The sequence below is a fragment of the Apteryx rowi genome, unplaced genomic scaffold (genome assembly GCF_003343035.1).
Source record: "Apteryx rowi isolate R43461 unplaced genomic scaffold, aptRow1 scaffold_62, whole genome shotgun sequence".
Classification (NCBI taxonomy): domain Eukaryota; kingdom Metazoa; phylum Chordata; class Aves; order Apterygiformes; family Apterygidae; genus Apteryx; species Apteryx rowi.
Window position 1 is genome coordinate 351,302 of NW_020450894.1, and position 21,326 is coordinate 372,627.

General features: G+C 36.3%; 1 protein-coding gene across 4 annotated transcripts in view; it reads left to right on the forward strand.

The window, feature by feature from the left end:
- Nucleotides 1-17,915, forward strand: part of WASHC3 (WASH complex subunit 3) — an 18,273-nt gene extending 358 nt beyond the window's left edge. Inside the window, exons 2-7 of one of the 4 annotated variants that reach the window (XM_026083893.1) lie at nt 1,478-1,576; nt 3,919-3,984; nt 5,390-5,518; nt 7,184-7,291; nt 12,621-12,685; nt 16,112-17,915. In XM_026083893.1, coding sequence (XP_025939678.1) covers nt 1,478-1,576; nt 3,919-3,984; nt 5,390-5,518; nt 7,184-7,291; nt 12,621-12,685; nt 16,112-16,196 — 552 coding nt within the window. In that variant the 3' untranslated portion in view covers nt 16,197-17,915. Of the gene's footprint in view, nt 1-1,477; nt 1,577-3,918; nt 3,985-5,389; nt 5,519-7,180; nt 7,292-12,620; nt 12,686-16,111 lie in introns of all 4 variants that reach the window. The other 3 variants (XM_026083892.1, XM_026083895.1, XM_026083894.1) reach the window with 3 other exon arrangements.
- The last annotated feature ends 3,411 nt before the right edge of the window (nt 17,916-21,326 follow it).

Sequence of the window (21,326 nt, forward strand, 5' to 3'; positions counted from 1 at the left end):
AAAGTGTTATGCAAAAGTAATTTCGTCCATGCAGCGAGGGCGCAGGCCGGCAGGGCAGTTTGTGTCGTCTTAAGCTGTGTCTCCGAGGGGGCCATCTGGCACTCTTCCAAAGGTGCTTCGCTGCAAGCCACAGCAGTGTATTTAAGGGTTAAACTATATCAGTCTTAGAGTCGTGAAACAAACCCTGTGTAAAGCTGCGTGTTCTGGTCTTTTAGTGATCCGAAAACGCATGTTACTAGCTTTGTTTGTGGACTCTCAAGCATAAGGATTGGACAATTCCAGCCCTGATGATTTCTCTTCCTTCCATCCATGTTCCAATCTCATAACTTTCTGATAAGGCTTTGACCACTGTTCCATGGTTTTGGAACTACAGAATTGAACTTCATCAGATCCTTGACTACAGGTGAACAGACTGAAAACTGAAATGGTAGTAGCAACAATCTCACAAAAAATCAGGAAGTTTTAATTTGGCAAAGCATAGTGAATGGCTGCACTGACAAGTGGGAGTCCAGCAAAGAAGTAAAAACCATAGGTGCTTGCTGAACAACTAGTCCTGTCAATGTAGTCATACGCAGTTGCTAATTAAGACAAACTGTTGTTCAGTGCAGCAGAAGCTTCGCTACAAATGTTTTTCCTTGCAAGTCCTCTGCTTAAATCAATTAAGATAGTTCCATAGTGTAACTTCTTATGTGAAATTTAAGACTTTAACTTTTGTTCAACTATTAACCACAAAGCCCTATAATTTTATATGTAAATATTTGTGTGAATGTTCCTGATTAGGATCTTTTATAATGGTTTAAATAAAAATGCCAGCTATCTTATGTTTGTTGCAAGTGAACACCACACCTTTTTTTGACAAACAGCCTTCTTCCTTTTAGCCTGAAAAGTAGGTGTGCATGAATCTCTCACTTGGAAGAGTGACACTATGGTCCAATTTTAGGATAATCTTGGCTTGAAAATAAAAGTATAGGTATCTAGTAAAGAGAGACAGATTTCACTGCTTCTTATTTTTGATTATGATCTGTTGATGATAACTGTAACTGAGTACTTGTATGGATGGCTAAGTTTTCTTTTTCCTCCTTAAGCTTTAGAAGGAGAGGTTCTGACCTGCTCTCCTTTTTTTTTTTTAATTTTAATGCTGATTTTCAAGGATTTTCACAATTTCATTTAAAAGCATTTTCTTAAATAAGGTAACTGTCATTCAGTGATGTGGATTTTCCCTTTTCCATGTATCCTGCAACTTTTCAAGTATGATGTTAGTAAGATTTTTAGTGAAAAAGAATTTCTATATCTATAAGCAATGAATATACATATATATATATTTATATATATATATGCATTCATAGCAAGCACACTTAACGCTTACTTCTAAAATAATTTCTTCTAAAATACTTGGCGGTTTTTTATAACTATTTCAGTCCAGATGTGAGAATTGACACCTGTGTATAAGCTAATTTTCTTGTATTGTTTAATGCAGGTTCCTGCTATTCAGCAGAAAAGAACTGTAGCATTTCTAAACCAGTTTGTGGTTCACACAGTGCAGTTTCTCAACCGATTTTCTACTGTTTGTGAAGAGGTATGTTTATTATTTCCCATCTGTCAATTTATAAAGATAAAAAAAAACAAATTCTAGAAATGAGAACCATTCAATTTGATATGTTTTGCTGCAGATTGACCTGGTAGCTTAAACCAGAAAATTTAGTCTGTTCAGTGTTTCTCTTGAGTAAAGACATAAGACTTTTTTTTTTTTCCAAGTTATCCATGGCAACTGCTGATTGTACCAGACTGATAACCTGTTTCCTTAAACTTTTGCATTTGGCACAGTCTTTGGACTTTCTGATACATGGACTTTTTTTTGAGCAGCTTCATTTGTGGATATACTCTTCTTTTGGAAGAGGAATGTCTTATTCCTATGGTGCTGAATTTATTTTAAAAGTCAGTATCCCTCTCATCTCATCTTAGGATGCACATCAAAATTTTCTTGCAAATATTTTCCACCTTTACTTTGAAAGGATGATATGCTAAGCTCTGAATGTAGATGATATTCATGTGAAAAAATGGCATTTTTTGGCAAGTGATTGGCATGGAACATGAGGCAGTTGATTTTAATGTTTTCTTAAAAAGAGAAAAGTAAAACCAGTAAATGCTGACAAGTTTTTATGGTGAATTTGGTGTCAAAGAAAACATACCAGACTGACAGTACTAGAATTGGTCACAGAACAGGCCCAGTGTTTCATCCCTGGTAGAAAGGTTGGTTTCTAATGTGACTTTAAGCTTAACCTTTTTATCATTAGGGTTTTTTTCTAACTGTTCACTCGCTTACTCAACAAAGACTACTGTACAGCCCTGGCCAGTGGCAATTGTCATATCCAATTAGACTAAGCCATTTAATCTGAGAAATTTTGTTATTTGTTAGAGAAGGTTTGAGCCAGTCCCCTGACTAGTATAAAATTTGGCTGCCACGTCAACATATGGGGCTGCAGAGGAGAAAAGTAAACTTTTTTCTGGATTTTTAACTTGTTTAACTTGATACGTGTCTAACTGCGTGATGTTGTTGTCAGTTGTCCAAAACTAAATCGTCACGTGGTCTCAGTATTACCTGTTACACAGGCACTTTGAAAATCCTATGTGTACCCATATATAAAGCCATTTTGAGTGTGGAGCAACACTGTGAAGTCTAATTAAAGTCCATGTTTTGAATTGCATAAATAAGTACTTAGTAAAACAGTTTCTTAACCTAAATGTGTTGTTACCCAAGAGATGAAACTGTTGCTTTATAAACTCCATGAAAAGTTTTTGTGTTTTATGAAGTAGAGAAGTGTTTTGAATGTCAAAGGTCCCAGTGTAAATCAACAGAAGTCAGGAAATTCAAAATTAAGGCTGACACCATTCTTAACTCTAAATTTCTTGGCTCTTGTGTAGTCAAACTAGACCTGTAAAATTATATAACGGTCTTTTGTGCATGCTTCCTCCTCTTCCCCAAATACATGCAGATCATATAGCTCCTTTCAGAAAGAACTAACTCCTCTTCGAGAACAAAGAGCCATCTGTAAACAAGCCAGTGCACTATCCAAAAAGGCTTAACTTTTGTCAATCTCTTTTTACTTTTCTAACACATTGGCAGAACTGCCATTTTCTTAGGGTGTTAAAGTTCAGCTTATGAGCCAGGCAGAGTCTTGCCAACGTGCCAAAAAGCTGTCAGAGTGGTACATATCTGCCAGCCAGCATGCTAGCCAACTTCACTTGGACTGGTCTGGTGGAATATGGTAATGATTAGTTGAAAGAGTGACAGTTCTTATAGAGAAATTTAGAAAAACATTGCATTATTTTTTAAAAAGCATTGATGAAATTTGATTGAGGTGCACATGGAGCGTATAAAGCTTCTGGTTTGTTCTGGTTCACCAAGTGTTTTGACTATATATGACTTTCATTCACCTCCTGTATTCTTTATCAGATTTTTCTATTTTTGGGTGTGTTCAGTTACATACACATCACATCTTTTCGTCTTTCACATTTGGAAAGAAAGAGCTTTGAAGAAAGTTATTTTTTGGTAACTGAGAGAGTACAGTTGTCTACCATTATTATCCGAATGCCCAAAGTAATATCCTATTTACTTTGGCTTTCTTTTTGCACGTAGTCTCTGTCTTAATTTCTGCCTGTCATTATTTGGGAAACCAAACTGTAGTAAAATTATTTAAAATGTGAACCATTGTGGCTACTGCATTAAAAAAGGGATGTTGCCATTGCTTCATTTCTTTCATAATAATGTTATCATCTTATTTACTCTCTGCCTTTAGCAAGTTGAAGCCAAAAGTGATTTTATTTTAATTATGTATTCCTTTAGCTAAATGTGAACTGTATTATGTGTACAAGTGGCTTGGGGGAGTGTTTTCATGTCTTAATTGTTTTCTATCCTAGAAACTGTCAGCGCTCTCTCTCCGTATCCAACAAATTGAAACAACACTCAACATTTTGGATGCAAAGGTTTGTGTGTGTATAGACTTTGTGTTTTAACAGTGATAGCTTTCTAGATTACATAAACTAGCTTTATTTTAGTAGTCTGAACCGAGCAAATAAGTTTTCATAAAGATCAGAAAAAGCTAATGCAAAAGGCTATGATGGCAAATACTCACTTTGCATGCCTGACCACTTACATTTTATAATATTTGAACGTGTAGTTGATATGGAAGAAGGGAAGAGATAGCATGTAGTACAAATGTTGGTTTTTGTCTCTGTTAGGCATATAGAACTGGAAAGGAACATTTGGATCATGAAAGGGCAACTGGAGTACGTGGCAGCTTATTTGTGTTGAGTTTATTGATATGTTTTTTTAGAAGAAAAGGGAAGAAATTTTTCTGATACTAAAATATGCAACTTGCACTCTGAAGTTGCAGTACAAAGCTGCACTTGCCATGCAAGCTCTGGCAAGAAGTTCTTGTCCCCTGTGTAAAACAAAAGTATCTTCATAAGTATTACCGCACTTTTCAACCAGCTCCATCCAGAGTAAGTAGCTAGATAGATTCCTTGTAAAGCTTTTGATTTTGAAATATGACCTAAATTACATCTAAGTTAATGCAAATGTGTCTGAAGAATGTATGTTCTTTAGCTAAAAGGATGAAAGGATATAATTTATAGTCATGTATTATCATTTAATTAGCTAAAAGAAGAAATGCTTTGTAAAATCTTTCTTCCGTTAATGTTGGAAGCAATTTCTGTTGGCTTCTCTGGGAGCAGCAGTGGGGAATTTTTGAAACTGTTCATTAAGATCTTTATGGGGAAAATACTGTAGTAATACAAACAGCAGTTACTAACATCATTTATTTCAAAATCATTAGGAATGATCAGTGGTGATAATTTTTTCAAAATTCTTTGTAATCATGCTAAAAAGAATCTCCTTTGGATAAATATCCAATGCATTTAATATCTGCAGTCTCAACATTTTTCTAAAAAGAAGTGAAAGACAGAAAATTGCAAAATCTTTAAGCAGTCACCCATCTGTTCACTAATGGAGCTGTTCTTGCTATGATTTCTTTCACTGTAGAAGAAGTAGCAGAGAAGATGGCATGGCTCTTGCATGGTTGACGTGTGCCGCAGTAAAATGCTAAGAAGCTGTTACAGCCTTTGCTGCACTGCAACTCTGTATAAAACAGTGAAAGCTGCAGTGGAGAGATTTTGTTTTTTTGTTGTAGAAGCCATCTGCATAGGAAAAATCTTTCTTTTTTCATTAATCAAAATACCAAAACTAGTGATAGATTTGCCAAGTGATACAATTTTACCAATGTGAAACTTACCTGAGGAATACATGGTAAGCAGCAGACCACTGACTTTCTTCTACACCCGTACTTATGATACACTCATTGTTTATTTAATGATGTCTTGTGCATTCAAGTTGTCCTCTATTCCTGGCCTAGAAGACGTCAAATTTGAAGTGTCCAATGTAAATATGAATAGTGTTACAAATGGTCCTGATGCACAAGCTACTACAGATCAACAGACAACTATATCGCCTCAGTCTGGAGTAAGTAATGAAACATAAATAATATATTGAAGGAACATACTTCTCCCTGTCAAGTTTCTAATCTGATTTAAAATGGATAGAAGAAGCAAATCTAGTGAAAGAGGGCAATCAAGCCAACTATGAAGCTCTAAAACTACATTTTTCATTAATGAAACGATTTTAATGGGTTAACCATTGCCTTTCCCTGCCTAATAAGCTTGTAACTCTAGATTCATTTGCAGCCAGAAACATGGAAGACAAAATGCACAGTTAGCATTGCATGTTTCAATCATGTCAGAGAATGACTTGTAGTTATTTTATTTTCTTTAAAATTTCCTCTTCCTCTCAAATATTACTCTGAGGACATTTCCAATTCTACTTTCAAATGGTTCATTTAATAGCTAATATATAAATAATATAGATAGTTGTGGTTTTGTGTACTACTACTACTGCTACTACTATAGTATTATATAGTATTATTACTGTTATAGTGCTACTATAGTTGCAGTAGCAGCAATTTTATATTGTCTTTTATGTAGTACTATAGCTCTTTGCCATTTTTCTAAGTCTGTTAGAGACAAAAATGACAAATGAAGCTCATGTGCTTTTTAATCTGGCTGACTGGAACTGTTACTTGGAATGCTGACTGCATCCAGAGTCTCTAATTACTCTCAAGGACTCTTTGATTTTCTTATGTTAACTTTTAGATTAATGGTTTATACTAAAAGGCTTAAGTATAGTTTAAAAGTTATGCGATCTGTACAAAACGCTTGTTGGGGAATCAAAGAAATATTACGAGGAAAATGCATTGAACCAGTAGGGGAGATAGATATAGATATAATCCTTAAAAAAAAATTCTTTCTCATACAGTGAGCATATAAATTAAACTCTGTTTTTTCATTAAATGCAAGGAAATTAATACAGGTGTATTACAGGTTAGAAGAATGTCTTATGGCATTAGGTATTCACTGAACATACTATTCCTTACTGTGAGCAATTCGGTGTGAATCACAGAAGTCCAAAGAGAAAAGTATCACTAGGCTGTATTTTTATCCCCCCAAGGTACTGTTTTCTTGATTGTTTTGTGGAAAGATATGATGATGTGATTAAAAAGATATGAAAGATGTGATAAAAAAGTATATTGGCATGAAAGTATCAGCAAAAATAACACCTAGATTAACCAAAATAAATCCTAAAAATGAGTCAGTAAGACCTTCAAAGAACGAACGTTTTGTATATATGCACAGTTTAAAGGCAACTGTCTCCATGTATTTTTGCCTTGGTTTTAAGATTAAAAACAGATTATTAATTAAATGTTTTCTTCTGTCTTGTTTGACTATTTCAACTGCATAATCCATGGAGCAGTATCAGGTATAACTCTTTTGACTCCAACAGTATTGCCTTTGAAATCAATGCTGAATTCTTGGGTTTTTTTTCAAGTATTGTGGAATAATTTAAAATGGTTGCTATATGTAGAAAATCATACTCGTAACAGTTCATTAATGAAAGAGCTGGTTTTAGTGTAATCATGCATGTTGGAATTCTATAATATTATGAATATAGATCAGAATATTGTGATCTAAGACAAGTTGCACTTTAAGTTATGAATTTTATAGATTGAAACTGCTCTGTGCTTCTGATCTACACATCTAACCATTAATATATTTTCTTTTTTGTATACAGCAGAACAATATACATGAAAAAGGGTTACAGAAAATGGAAGTAGTAACAGAAAATATCAGAACTGTTGCCAAGGATCCAAGATATGCCAGATATCTCAAAATGGTACAAGTGGTAAGTCAGTTCTCTAGCATTCTTTGGGAACTCCATTATTTTTATGGTGAACTTCACACACAGCTCTGAGTGAACAGTAAATATCAGAAGGCAAATACATTGCATCAGTAATCTTTAAGCTAGGATAATATCAGAGCATTTCTAGCATATTTTCTCTAATAAATGATTTGATGTAGTATGTTCCCTTAGTTTAACACTAATCCTATAAACCTGCTAATAAAGAAGTCGGGACAGCCTCAGGCAAGATCTTTTCTGCAAAGCTCCGTCAATATACATGCGGACTGAAGATGTGGAGATGTGTAAATGCAGACTGATGCTAGCTGGAGTCATAGAAGATACCATTAAAAGTGTAGTTATTCTGGCAAAATTGTTATTCACTCCACACAGATATATTATAGTTTGTTTTTACTGTAGGGCACAAAATGAAACTTTGCTAGTGTGGCACAGAGCAGTAGTGTTTAATATTCTGCGTCACTATTCCTGTAGGGTTCCAGATACCGATACGAGATTTGCTTCCCTACTTAGTTCCACTTCAGTTCCTTGTTATTCGTGATGTAGGTTTTGTGTTTGCCTCTTCGTTTGTGGGCTTTTCTACAGATAGGTAGGGAATAAATGAGTGTAATCTCAATGTTCAAGTGTGTGAAAACAAGTGAAGGGATGAAAAGATGAATTGGAGATTCTTGGGGACATCTTTTAAAAGCTCTTTTTTCACCTGTACAAAATTAAAATTGAGGTTGAAAACAGAAAAGAAATTTTTTATATCTTTATTTTCCAGCAATCACTGGAGATTTTTCTCTAAAGTATATATCAAAATTCTGAAAAATACGAATAACACATAGAATTGGGTAAAGTGTTGTTTATGTTAAAACTAGCTGCTTGGTTTCATTCCCTCTTCAGAGCAATTGTTAAAATTGGTGTGTCTGGTACTTGGGCTGGTGTTCCAGACCTTTCTTTTCATTCGAATCACAAATTGGCACTTTACGGATAGCTCATTGTCGCGGTCCGCGGGAGTGACGGGAAAGAATCATACGCATTCACAGAATGCAGGTTCAATTCCATCTTTATTCAGCAATTTGCCCATTTTATAAGTACAGGTATTCGGCACTCTGGCCCTTGATTTGTGGTTCATACAGATTATGTCACAGGTAGCCAATCATTGCACCGATCACGCACGCAGCGGTCATGCCTTGTACCTTGCTGCTTGTTTAGCAAAGCTGTCTAGCCCTTAACCTTGGTTCCCACTGGCTTCTGCTAGCTTATCTGTACTTTCTCAGGATGTATCATTCCCAGCTGCACCAGTGTCCTTGGTAAAACTACTTCAAAGCACATAGCAGCGGCTACAGCCTGAGGCCTAAGGCTTCAGCAAATTTAGCTACTCATGCTAAGCAAGTTATGCTAAGCAACTAATCCTAAACAGTGTAGTTCCAACAATCTATATCTCATATAGATTGTTGTTCTGAAGTACCGCAAGGGCCCCAACAGCTCATTACAAGCTATTTGAAGAACCTAGCGGTGGGGTAATGGCAGAGAGCAGAACACCATGTTAGCTTATTGATTTAATGCCAGTCTTGAAAGTGGATGTGAAAGAGCTGGATAGTCTAATTACTTTGGCTTTTTTTTGGTGACTGCTAAAGGAGTGAGATCTCACTTTCCACATTTATCCTTTCTACTGGCAGTTTCTGGTGACTCCTCTGCCAGCTGTAAACAGTGTGGTAGGAAAGTCAAACTAACATACTACAAATTAATGTACATTCTTGTATTTGCCAAAGGGGTCTTCTCAGACAATCAAGTATTTGAGTTGGTGTAATTTCTTTGCCTGAATTAAGCCTCTAGCTGAAGATTTGTTGGAATTATTCATTTTTTTATTGCCCACAATATTTGTATTATTTAAGAGTTAGCAATCTGCAGAGATATTTCTTGTACACTGAGGATAGCTGTTCTGTGAAATAGTAACAAATTCATTTTAATGAGTGCAGTTGAGTGTGCTAAATTCATATTTTTCAGATGTACAACAATAATATTCAGGCAAACCTTACAAAACAATATCACATTTGCTACAGTAAATGTACAGAGCATTTATTTTGACAGAGTGAGAGGAACAGTCTAGGATTTCAGCTAAAATTCCTATTTAAAATGCAAATACTCTCATTGGATTCTAAACATCAAACATGACTGCACATAATCCAAAGTACTGACTGGTCTGAATGTACCATGAATATAAATTGATCCGTGCTTTACATGGACTGAAGTAAAAATTAAACATGGGAACTGCACTAGTCTTAAGAAAGTGCCAGCCCTTTATGATATGTGACCTCTCTTAGCACCACGTAGTGCCAAAACCGGTTTTGCAACAAGACTGCTATTTGCACTGTGGTTTCTCCAGGGCCTGCGTACTGCTGAGCAAGTGGGACCAGGCTGGGAGCAGGGCTGTGGTGCGGTGATTTGGATTATTTCAAACTCTTAGCTGGGCAGAGACAAATGGGATGGGTCTTCGGTGTTGGCTGCTATGTTGGAAAAGTACACCTGCGTCATTTAGGAGGACCTGTATGCTCAGTGTAGTTACTGTTATGATCCTAAATCTTATAAAATAATACTAGCAGCCAATTATTTTGAATACGAACAACTACTGTTTGTATTCAAAATAATTGGCTGCTAGTTTGTTCCTTCCAAGCTTTTTGCTAGCGTTGAAAACTGCAGTTATTTCAGTCTAACCACAGTATAGTTACTGGCAATATAGCCAGCCTGCATCTCTTTTTAAAACAAGCACACTAAATTGTTGGTTCTGTCATACTCTATTTTAAACATCTGCCTACAGGTTAATAGTGTCAGTTTATTTTATTTATTTTATTTTATTTTATTAATCAGTAATTATAAATCTCTGATGTGAAGAGGAGAATCCTAACCATCTGAGTTATCCATTAGCCCTACAGCCATGTTTATATTAATCTTCTGTAGTAATGCCGGTGTTGCAAACACTTTGAGGGACACAGAGTTTCTGTTTACAAACAAAAATTGTACATTTTGTTTAAAAGATGTTTAGGAAGTTAAGATGACCGTGAATTTCTGCAAAAGCTACCTTAAATGTAATGAATTAGCAAGTATTATTATTTGAATGATCTTAATATTTCAGAAGCTTGAATAGTGAGAAGTTAGGCTAGTATTGCACAAATTCCTTTATTTTATAATTAGTACAAAATTTATTTCCATTAAAGTTTTTTGAGACAATTTTTTGTTCTCCTTAGAAATCTGTAAGCTCTAAGTCTGTTAAAGTTCCTCTCAAGTTGATGTAATCTTAAATCCCTCCCACAGTAGCTGTGAAACACACTTGATTTTTGTTTAATTTATAAACCTAGTGTTTTGCATATTGGCATATTGATCAATTATATTTTTTTTAACTCTGTCAGAGAACAGATCTATGTTTTCACCTTAGCCACCTGTGGTTTCCCAGAACAGCTTCTCCAGACAGGCCAAGAAAAATATTTTCCTCAGTCTTTACTTTTTCAAATGATTCTTACACATTTTGATGCATACAATTTTGGAATAAAGCACTTTTCCAAACGAGAACATAGAAACGTAACAGTTCCAGTCCATTCTTAGAAGTTCGTATGCTGAGCTCCCTTTCATTGAGAGCAAATACTGAGTTCTGCTGCGCCCAATCAGATGACTCCATCTTGTTTTCACTTGGTATGAACTGATGCATAAACACTTCATCAGCGACTTCTGAGCTCAGCTTACTTTAAGTGCTGGGTTGGGGAAAGGAACCCTAAGAGCAGCCAGGCATGGAAAAAAACATCAGATAGTAAAAGATCGCTTTCAGGGACACACGATCCCTGGTGTTAGTCCAAATCTGTCCTAGGAGAAGTGAGTATTTTAAACATAGTCATGAAATAGGCAAATGCTTTCTGCTTTGTAATATACATTAGGTGTGACTTACTGAGAAATTCTTTAATATAAACTAATGCCGCACAACTGTTTCAGAGGAAGATTTTTGCTTATATTCCTGTTAAATTGATAAAACTATGTCTGTGTGCTTTTTCAAAGTCTTAATGCAGAAGTCTTGATTGAGATTCTTAATATGAATCTGCACAGGAAGACACAGTAAAAGAACTAGCTTTAGTCACTTTACCAGTTACTTACTGCAACTGTCACTAGTACCAGACGCTCCTCTGGAACGATAGCCATGGCTGCCTTTTTTTATCACTGTTTTACTTACTTTGGACAAATATATTTGTTCTGTGCCAAAAAGTCCCACACTACCGTTCATTTTGAGGCCTCTCCTGTCTTTCCTAGACCACCGCTAGCTCTGTCCCTTGGAGATCAGAAATTGGATCCTTTTTTTTTTCTCCTCTTGGCATGCAATGGTTCAGGTGGTGTTTCTGATCCTCTGCAAGAGGGGATGGCAAAGCAACAAGTTGTCTTTGAGCAACTCTAATGGAAATATAGCAGTAGTTTGTTGGAATGGATCTTGTAAGACGACGTGGGTCAAGCTGTTCTTGGGTATCCGGTCCAGGGTGAGGATGTTTAGGTGTTGCTGAATAAAATAAAGTGCAGAAGCTGTGGAAGGATTTGCAGTGAGAGGAAGGAATTTTTCTTAACACGTACATACTTGGCTAAAATCTGTCCACAAGTCATAGAAGATTCAAGCCTGACTGTACAAACCCTTGTATTCAGAGGAATCACTTTTAAATTGTGCTTCTGTTCTCATGTCCTGTTTGCCTTTTTCTACATGCTTTTTAAAGATTTTTCCAATTTTTAGCACTGACTTAAGGTATCCTCCCTGGGCCATAGCTGATGCCCTCTCCTGCTCTTTCTGCCTCTTTATCTGTATATTCAGTGTATCCGAGTCCTTGTCTTTCCAGCACAACAGTTCTCTGCTTTCTTTCTGTTTATGCACTTTCTTCACATTCTCATCCATTCACATATCTTCAGCTTACTGTCTTCATGAGCATGAATTGCAAATATCTAGCTGTTCCTGATTCCCTTCCCTCAACTTTCTCTGGATGTATTGCCATAAATATAACATGGACTAAAGGGGCCTTTGATGTTTCCTAAGAGGTCTCTCCCATTTTTCCTTTTCCTGCCACTTAAACTTGTAGTTGGCAGTAGCAGAAGGAGAATTGTTTCTACAGTCTATGCCTTGCTATATGCTTGTTTAAACTCAGTCATTTATTCTAGGTTCATACAGATGGCCACTGAGGTTATCATCCCATGCTCTTGTTCAACAGGAGTGGCATGTCTAAATGTGTATGAAAGTCTGCAAGAACCTGTGAAATTTATTTCATCTGTTTGTGTCCGGTAGATTTATACTGCTCTTCCTCCTCCTACACAGGGTGTTCCTGTAATGGCAATAAGAAACAAAATGATTTCTGAGGGGCTAAATCCAGATCTTCTTGAGTAAGTAATATTTTCAACTTGTAACTTTCAGCAGGGCTAGAGTGCAACCATGTGTTTTAAAATTTTGGGAAAAAAATCTCATTAGAAAGGCTTGTTTATGGTATTGTGACTCTAAATTAGAAGCATTAAAACAAGTTTTGAATTCTTCTATAAAGTCTGTTTTAGCATTTTATAGGTCATAAAGAGAGTTGTCAGTCCCAAAGGAGGAAGGATGCAGTCTTAAGTATGAGCTGTCTTTTCAATATTTTCTAGCCCAGGGCAAGACTCAGTAGATATAAGAGTGAGGTTGGGCTGTGGATGGGCAGATATTGTACCTTCCGAAACAAAAAGATGCAGGTCTTTTCCATTCAAACTTGAGAGGAAGTAGAAAGACTTCTTCCAAGGCAAGCACAAGTGGTGCAGTTCCAGAAAGAGGTTATAGCAGTGACAAAGTGGAGAACATACTCTTTGACTATGTGCATCTAGCAGTGGGGAATCAAATAACATATCAGCAGCCATTTTCACTGAACTGCTCTGAGCACAGTATGATGTTTTTCCCAGATATTTTCTTCCAATACTTTTATTTCAGTAACTGTCATCATTATAGACTAGTAAGGACAAGCTTTATTCTATTTTGCCTCATGCATGAGAGACAACAAACTTTTTTCCAGATTCCCATAGCAGTTAGGGTGTACAACCTGACTTCAACACTGACACAGAAAGTTAAAGCCAACAGTTCAAAACTGTGGCTGTTGATTGAGGTAGCCCAATGTGAAGAATACCAGTGAAGAATAGATATTCATTTTCAAAGCTACTTGTGTGGCCATAAGCATGGATCTCAGGATTTTCTTACACTTGAGCTTCAGTTTAATTTTGCTGCACTGTTTTGTAGAAATTCTGTTAAACTGATCACAACAAAATATTAAGTAGTAAGCTTCATTCATACATAATAGCCACTAAACTGCTTGAAACACTTTTGCAGCCTCTGCAGAAACTGTTAATGTATTAGAAAGTCTGTTAATGTATTAGAAAGTCTGTTTCTCCTTTCCAGTGAAGCCTTTTCATGTTTTGGAAAGGCTTATTCTGAAACTAACTCCTTTAATAAAATAAGCAAAAATATCAGAAAAACTGAAGTACTGTCATGCTGAATCACTCTATCTTCCAGCTATTTCTTGGTGTCCAAATATGCCTAAATTAGTTATTCCTCATTTGATATTTTTACTGATCAAATGAGATATAAGAAACAGAATGGAACTAGGAATCTGTGCAAGTCTGAGACAGGATTATCAAAGATGGCTTTGCTATATGTGTGATATAATTGTATTTCTCACTCTATGTTCCTGGTCCATAACTTTGTGTAAATGTTGCTATTTCTTCATGTCTGGATGGATTTTAACAGCAGATAAAAAGAAGATAATCTGTTAATATTTCAAATGCTTTTGTTTTTTAATAAGTATCTGCTTTTGTACTGTCCATTTTGGAAAGAGTTAAGGAAGCAAAGTTATAACTGTGGATTGAGGCACACAGAATATGTTTGGAGTTTGGTCTCGGTCTGCCTTCAAGGAATCTGTGAAATACTGATGTTCAGACAGATTTTCTTTAAATTGTTGCAGCTTTGAAACATTATAGGCAGCCTACCTGGTTAAAGAAAGCTGATTATTTGGGAAGGAGCATGATGTCACTTTGAAAAACTGGTGTTATTTGAAAGATTTTTTTAATATTTTACAGGTAGTGGGGTAACCTTTCTTTTCATCTTCCTGCTTTCAGTAATTTAACTTTTTACGTACCTTGCCGTTCATGCCCCATTTCTTGAGTCTTTATGTTGATTGGGCCTGACCACTCAGTCCCAGATGTGGGGGTTTGCTTTTTGAGTGAAAATTAGGAGAATTTACATGTTGCTGTATGCTGAATCACTTAATCCAGAGTCTCCCAGCTACTACTTGGTGACTGAATGTGTCCTTTCTGTGGCTGTTTCACCTTTGCTTCTGTTTTACCTTCTGCCTCCTTTCTGCTCTTTTCACAGAATTTGAAAACTGCCTATTCTATTTAGCTCCCAGTTTATCTGTTTTTAACTTCTGTTTCTTATCCTTCCTCTCTTGTCTGTCTACAATTCCAGGAGATTTTGTTTTGCCCTCCTGTACTACAGAATTGCTATCTTTTTTCCCTTACTAGAGGAGAGTTTTTGCTCTGGTCTCTCCAGATCACATCTCTTTGCACAGCTTTTCTGTTTTGTCATTACCATGACAACAGGGAATAATATTGTGAAGTAGTATTTGTATGAGAAAGTAAAGGCTTTCATAATTTATTTTGGAGGTGGGCAAGGGGGTGGAGAAGACTCTTTTACAGTTCTTTAATACACTTTTCACTTTTATACCAAAATGTTTATAAACACTTTAAATATACCCTGGGATTTCCGACAGAGGAAATACAATAAGCAGAGCTTAAGTTGGAAAAGAAATTCTCTGGCATGACACAGAGGGATGACGCACAGATAAATGTCAGCAGGATTAACAATACAATTATCGGCTTAGTTTAAAACTTGGCATTTTACTAGAGAGGGCAGTAAACTGTGACACAAGAAGCTAGTTTTCATGAAGATCATTCCTCCCCTTCCCCAAGTATAATTGTGTGTATGTTTTGTACATTCGTTTTTGAATTTACCACGCTCGGTTTTGCTTGTATTGTCAAACTTATTACATACTTAGGAGGGAAACTCCAGGGAGAACCAGGGTCTTCAGCTGGTAATATTAGTTATTCTTTAGGTGCCTTGGTTCCCTCCTCTTCGTCCCCAGTAGACTCCATGAGCAAATGTTTTGACATGATGTTACAGATCCATCTTAAATATTCTCTTCAAAACTAGATACAAGAGGTCTGATCATTTATAGTCAATAAAAATCCCATGGCTGCTCTTGCATGTCAAATTTAACCCAGCGTTCTAGCCAAATTCCACTCTGAGTAATTCTTTTTTGCTTCTCTAAATTATCCCTGAAGTTTTAGTTGGATACAGTATTGTTCATTTCCTGTCTTACTTTTTCATGTACTATTTACACTGCTTAATGGTGTACAGTATGTTCCTTTCAGCCCTAGAACCTCTGAAGATTAAAAAAAAAATTTGAATTAATCAGTATTGCTTGTTTTAAACTCTTTATTCAAGTGTTAGTCTTCTTAGAGATTCGCCATTGTTTCTGATAACCTCAAAGGTATGCCTTCAAACCGAGGTCTACAGAGTTTTGAAGTCCAGTGAGTTACAGTTTCTAGTGTTCATCTTTCAGTTGCAGGTGAAGCAACACTGATCAGGTATGTGTTTGTAAACTCTCAACAGTTCATGTGTTAAATGTGGGTATAAAGTGCATGCAGTTACAGTAAAAGGCATTAAATGTACTAAGCTACTTGTGTTCTCAGCCACCTTCTAGGATTTACAACATACAACCTTTCTGTTGCCTGCAGGACCCCAGATGCCCCTGTGCCCACGTGGGGAGATGATGGGAATGCAGAAGAGAGTTCTGATAGTGAATCTTCATTTAGTGACTAAAGAGACTGGTTTCAACCTTTGGAAACTTTTGTTAAGTGCTGATATGTTTGAAGCTCTAGCAGAGAATGTTATGCTTGGGCCACATGGATGATGATTTATCTGACAGCTTTTCTTAGCACTCAGATCTTCCATGTTCTCTCCCAGAAAGTTTGAACAGGCAGGGTGTTCGACCTGAACCTTTCTACCATGAGAATTAATCATGAGATCCTTGCAATTGTTGATAGTGCATTATTTGAGATTCTTTCTGATTCTTCTGAAATTACTGAAAATTCCACACCTCTGAAACTCCAGTTCTCTAAGACTGCATTGTGGTCATTATTAGACTTTCTATGTAATACTGTTAGTTAAAGTTGCCATCTTTCTGTCTCATAACTCTACTTTAAGTAGAGTAACTTTTGAAATGAAATTGTTAGTTGTAAACTGATGAACTGCAATTTTTTGTAATATACTGTATACTGAAGTGATGGAACAAGAATTTCACAGAATAGTCAACTATCGTATGGTGATACAAATCAGTGATATTCTGTTTGGAGAGAAATTGAACTACAAGTGTAAAAATACACTTAACATCCGAATCTATTTTCAAAGTGTATATGGTATTCAGTTTCACTTTAAAGTTGCTACAGAAATTCCTGCTCTATAGACAAGTCGATCTACAGAAATTCCTGCTCTATAGACAAGTCGATTTATCAGATTTCTGTTACAGTGGTGTACAAAGCTACAAATGTTGCAAGATAGTTTTGAAAATGGCACTGTTGAAGCGAGTGACTGGGGGATTATTAATGGCGTACATGAGTCTCACTGCTTGTTCACTGTCGTATGGGTCAGTAGAAGCCACTTTCTGACAGCTGTTTGGCTCATTTGAAATGAACTGTGGCTGTGCAGATCACACAAGATAAGAAATCACCTCCAGGTTGGTGCCAGTGGTGGTAATTTCAACAAAGAAGCCAGAACTCAGTTTATATAATGCTAAACTTTCTCACCACCTCTTGAGGTATGCATTGGCAAACAATGTGAAGAATTCATTGTGTGTCTGACTAGCCCACAAGATAGATTACATCTCTTCCCTCCAAAGTACTTAATCTACAACACAAGTCAAAAATGACATTTCATTAAAGAATATTCTTTTATATAATTTGTTCCACATGAAATTCTTCACTATCTATTTGGATTCCTCAGATTACTGTGATTATACCAGAATGCTGTGGGCCAGGCAATCATTCACTTTCTGCTACTTCACATTCTTCCTGAGAGTAAGAAAAGACTAAAACTGTAGCTCTGAATACATAAATTTGTTAACTTTTATGACTGAGTCATTGTCTCCTCTCTTAGTTATTTATGCCACTTCAATAGGTTAACTACTTTTTTTCTGTAACTTAAGCATGTCTCCCATTTCAATCTAACAGACATTATTAAGCTCTTCATAACTTGTATATCAAAATAATACATGAATCCCTAGAAAAGCGTATGTGCACTAGAGAATGTATAGAGATGGTATTTCAGTAAAGAGTTAATTATTACTGAACACTTAATAGAAGTGTTCAGTAACTAACACTTGGCAAAACTTGGCAAGTATTAACATATTAGCAATAAATATTTCAAAAGTTGTAATGGTATTTCAGAAACCACAGGTTAAAATACTGGTAACTTTATGAAATCTATATTTGAAAACTCATTGAAGCAATCTGTATAATTAAAGTTATGTTTTGTAAACCAAAATTGTCTCTCTATTTTGTTCCCATATGTTGTTTTGAACAGGATTATGAAAATTCTTCTGGAGTCCCTGTAATTATGTCATGTTTCTCCAAGTCTAGTTATGCTGAAGTTGTCTCAATCTGTTAGCTGAAGTGAAGAGTTTGGAAAATAGGGCTTTAAAGTTTCACCTAAGCCATGTCAGTTGTCTGACTAGAGGAGAACTGAATGCTGCATAGCTGCTATTCTAACAAGAAACCTGAAGCAAGACTGAAATTAATGAGAAGGGTATGTTTGATACTGTAAGTCATGCTGCTTCCTTGCATATGTTAATATGAGCTTAAGAGTTGACTTGAGGCATAGTAGTTAGTTTTTTCTTAATAAAAAAACTAGGTTAACAAAACGTATTTAAGGAAGTATGACTTCTGTTGTTTATCATTTTGAAGAAGCTTTTTCTATGAAGTAATTTTAGTCTGAAGAGATCAAAGCTGATTGTCTGCTGCACCACTGCAGATGTATTATGTGAAATAAAACAGGAAGCCTCTAGCCCACAGTTGCTTGTTATAATGAGGAATAATTAACTGGTAATTACATATATATATGTCACAGAAGTAGCAATTTTGCTAGTAGGCATGCTGAAGTAATTGTTTAAGAATTGGTTCTTTGCAAGGCAGCTGTTTACCATGGAATAGTGCAATCTTGGTAGGCTTGCAGAAATCTTAAGACAAATCTTGCCACTTTGTCTCATCTCCCGCATCAGTGATGCCACACTAGACTCTGAAAATCCAGATGTTTGAACTGTGGGGATCCACGGCAAAAAAAATAAATCCTTCCCTTCCACTTTTAGTGCATCAGCAGCCGTCCTCCTTTTGATATCTTCGGAACCTCTGAACACACTAAACTTCTCTGTTCCTGCCAGCTTCATCTGTTAAACACATCCCTGTTTTCTTAGGCTGTAGCCAAGTTCAATTTGAGATGTTTCAGCTTAGGACACATGCTGACACAAGAAGTTATTAAATATGGGATGGTTGATTTGAGACAGGATTATGTCAACTGTTCTAGTCCTTCTTGATCTACAGCGGTTTTCTAGTGAGCTGGTGCTAACCCAGGAAGCTGGAAAGTCCTTAACCACAAGCTAAATACTATAAGCAGCGAATGTTCCAATTTGCTGATTATTTGCCATCTGTTTTGGAATAGAAGATGGAGGAAGTGTTTCAACTTGGCTGCATAGTAATCTGATATACATAGTCCTTTCAAGGGGAGAAGTCCATTTTTAAGTTAGTTGTTTTTAAGAAGCTTCCAAAAGCAATGAACTGTTGAAAGATGCAGTATAGAATAAGATGCATCAGTCATATGCATTTAATATACCCAAATTGTACATGGATTTAAAATCTCCATCTGGGGCAATGTTACAAGTTATAGATGTGAGAACTACTTCAGCTTTTTGCTGGAGTAACCATTGAATGCATCTGTCAATAAAAATTATGATGCAATTAATGTTTAAATGATGGGGGGGGTTTACCCCACCACTATCTTCCTAATTTTGCAGGTGAACTGGAATGCAGAATGTGTAAAGGTCAGTTTCTTAAAGATATTACAGCTATTTTAAATGCATGTAGGTGCCTGAAGACTAGATGCATATCTGTATTTATGAAAGTCAAACCTCAGACAACCATCCAAGGCAAAAACAACATCTGGACAGGACAATGACTTCATACTGAAGTCCTAGTTTAGAGCTATTAATCATTAATGCATCCCTCTCAGCTCTCCTGTTCAGCTACATTTGAAAATAAAATTGGTGGTCTTTTTTGCAAGTTAAGTCTCTCCCTCTCTTTTCTCTTTCCAGTGCATGTTATTTACCCTATTGATTTAAGTGTATAGTTTGAAATTCAGTGAAAAAACAGTCATAAGAAATTATAGGCTGTACTTTGAAAAAGAAAATGTCACTGAGATCAGCACTTCTCATTGTGTCTGATGAAGCCAGTTTTGCTTTCCATAGTGTTATGTAACAAGAAACTAAAGTTCATCACAGGCTCAAGCTACTGGGAATCTACTCCCCTCCTTTGTCATGTGAAACTTGATACAAGAATACAATGGATTCATCTGCAAAGCAGAATATGTATTTTCTTACTCTTCAGAAAACTTGGCATCCTGTTTTCTGAGATGACTGCAGGTCAAATGCCTGCACAAATGCCCAGTGTGTTATTGTCGTTATTCTTTATGTTATTATGTCGTTATTCTTTATGTTGGTCCCTCCATTGACACCACTCTACAGGCAAAATAGGAAGGACCACATTAGCTCAGGCCTGTGACTTGCTTAATGTTATGGTTCTCTCTCTGGTAATGATCAGTACTGGGTGCTTTAATAGAAGATGTGAGTGCTCCAGTAGTCCCCTTCTGCTACCAGGATTTTATTCTAACTGTAAGCAGAGAGGGAATTCAGTGCTAAATTACAAGTTTGTTATTGCTTCCAAAAGGTTTTGCATTAATTCTGGAAGCTGTGAATATTCTTGTCTTGTGTTTGGCTGTCTGACTTTGTTAATACAATACTGTTTTAAGGGAGATTCATGGGCTATTTCATTATGAGGGAAACTGAGCAGAAAATTAAAATTATATACCCCATGCCATACAGGAAATGAGTGACAGAAACAAGTTTGGATAGTATGTGTCTCTAAATATTCTCATTTTGAGGAAACTTCAGTTTAAATGGCTATACATTAAAATGCCGGTCATTGGGTGAGGGCAGGTATAACATGAAACCTTTGTATTTTTCCAGTTTTAAATACTTGATTATGACAGTCTTGACCTCAAACAAATGGACTATTTTCTCTATTTGTGTATAGCCCTTTTTCAGGTACGTGGGTGGAAAGGAAAATTCCGAATTAAGATTAATTTTGCAGATGGATTCTTGTGTCAGACTTCATGACTGGTATGTTCTCTCTGAAGGAATGAACTGAAATGACAAATAATAGTATTCTGTGCTTTGGGAAGTGTGCTTTTTGCTCTTCAGGCTCTTATTTGTATGTTCTGGTACATAAGCATACTTGAAAGTTAGGAGAAAAAAGAAAGCCTGCTTCCTCCATGGGCATGCTGCTCCCCGTACACTAGAAACCCCTTTTTCTGCTTCAGTGTTGTTTTCTGTTCCTGTCTGTGGAATCAGAAGTCACAGTAAAGCGGATGTTAGGCTTATGACCAGTCTCTTCCTGGAAAGAACATGCATCTGAGGGATGAAAAGGGAGATTGGAAGAAAGGGATCTAGGAGTGATTTTTTACACCTATATGAGCAGTCCTTTTTCTGAGCTGATGTACCATCAACTGTTTAACAAGCCTTACCGTGCATGTCACTTGTAATGGTGAGAATTTGAGTACACTTGAATTATCCTGCCCTTACCCTGCTGTGAAAAGATGGACAGCAGAAAGAGCTTATAAGGCCCGTTA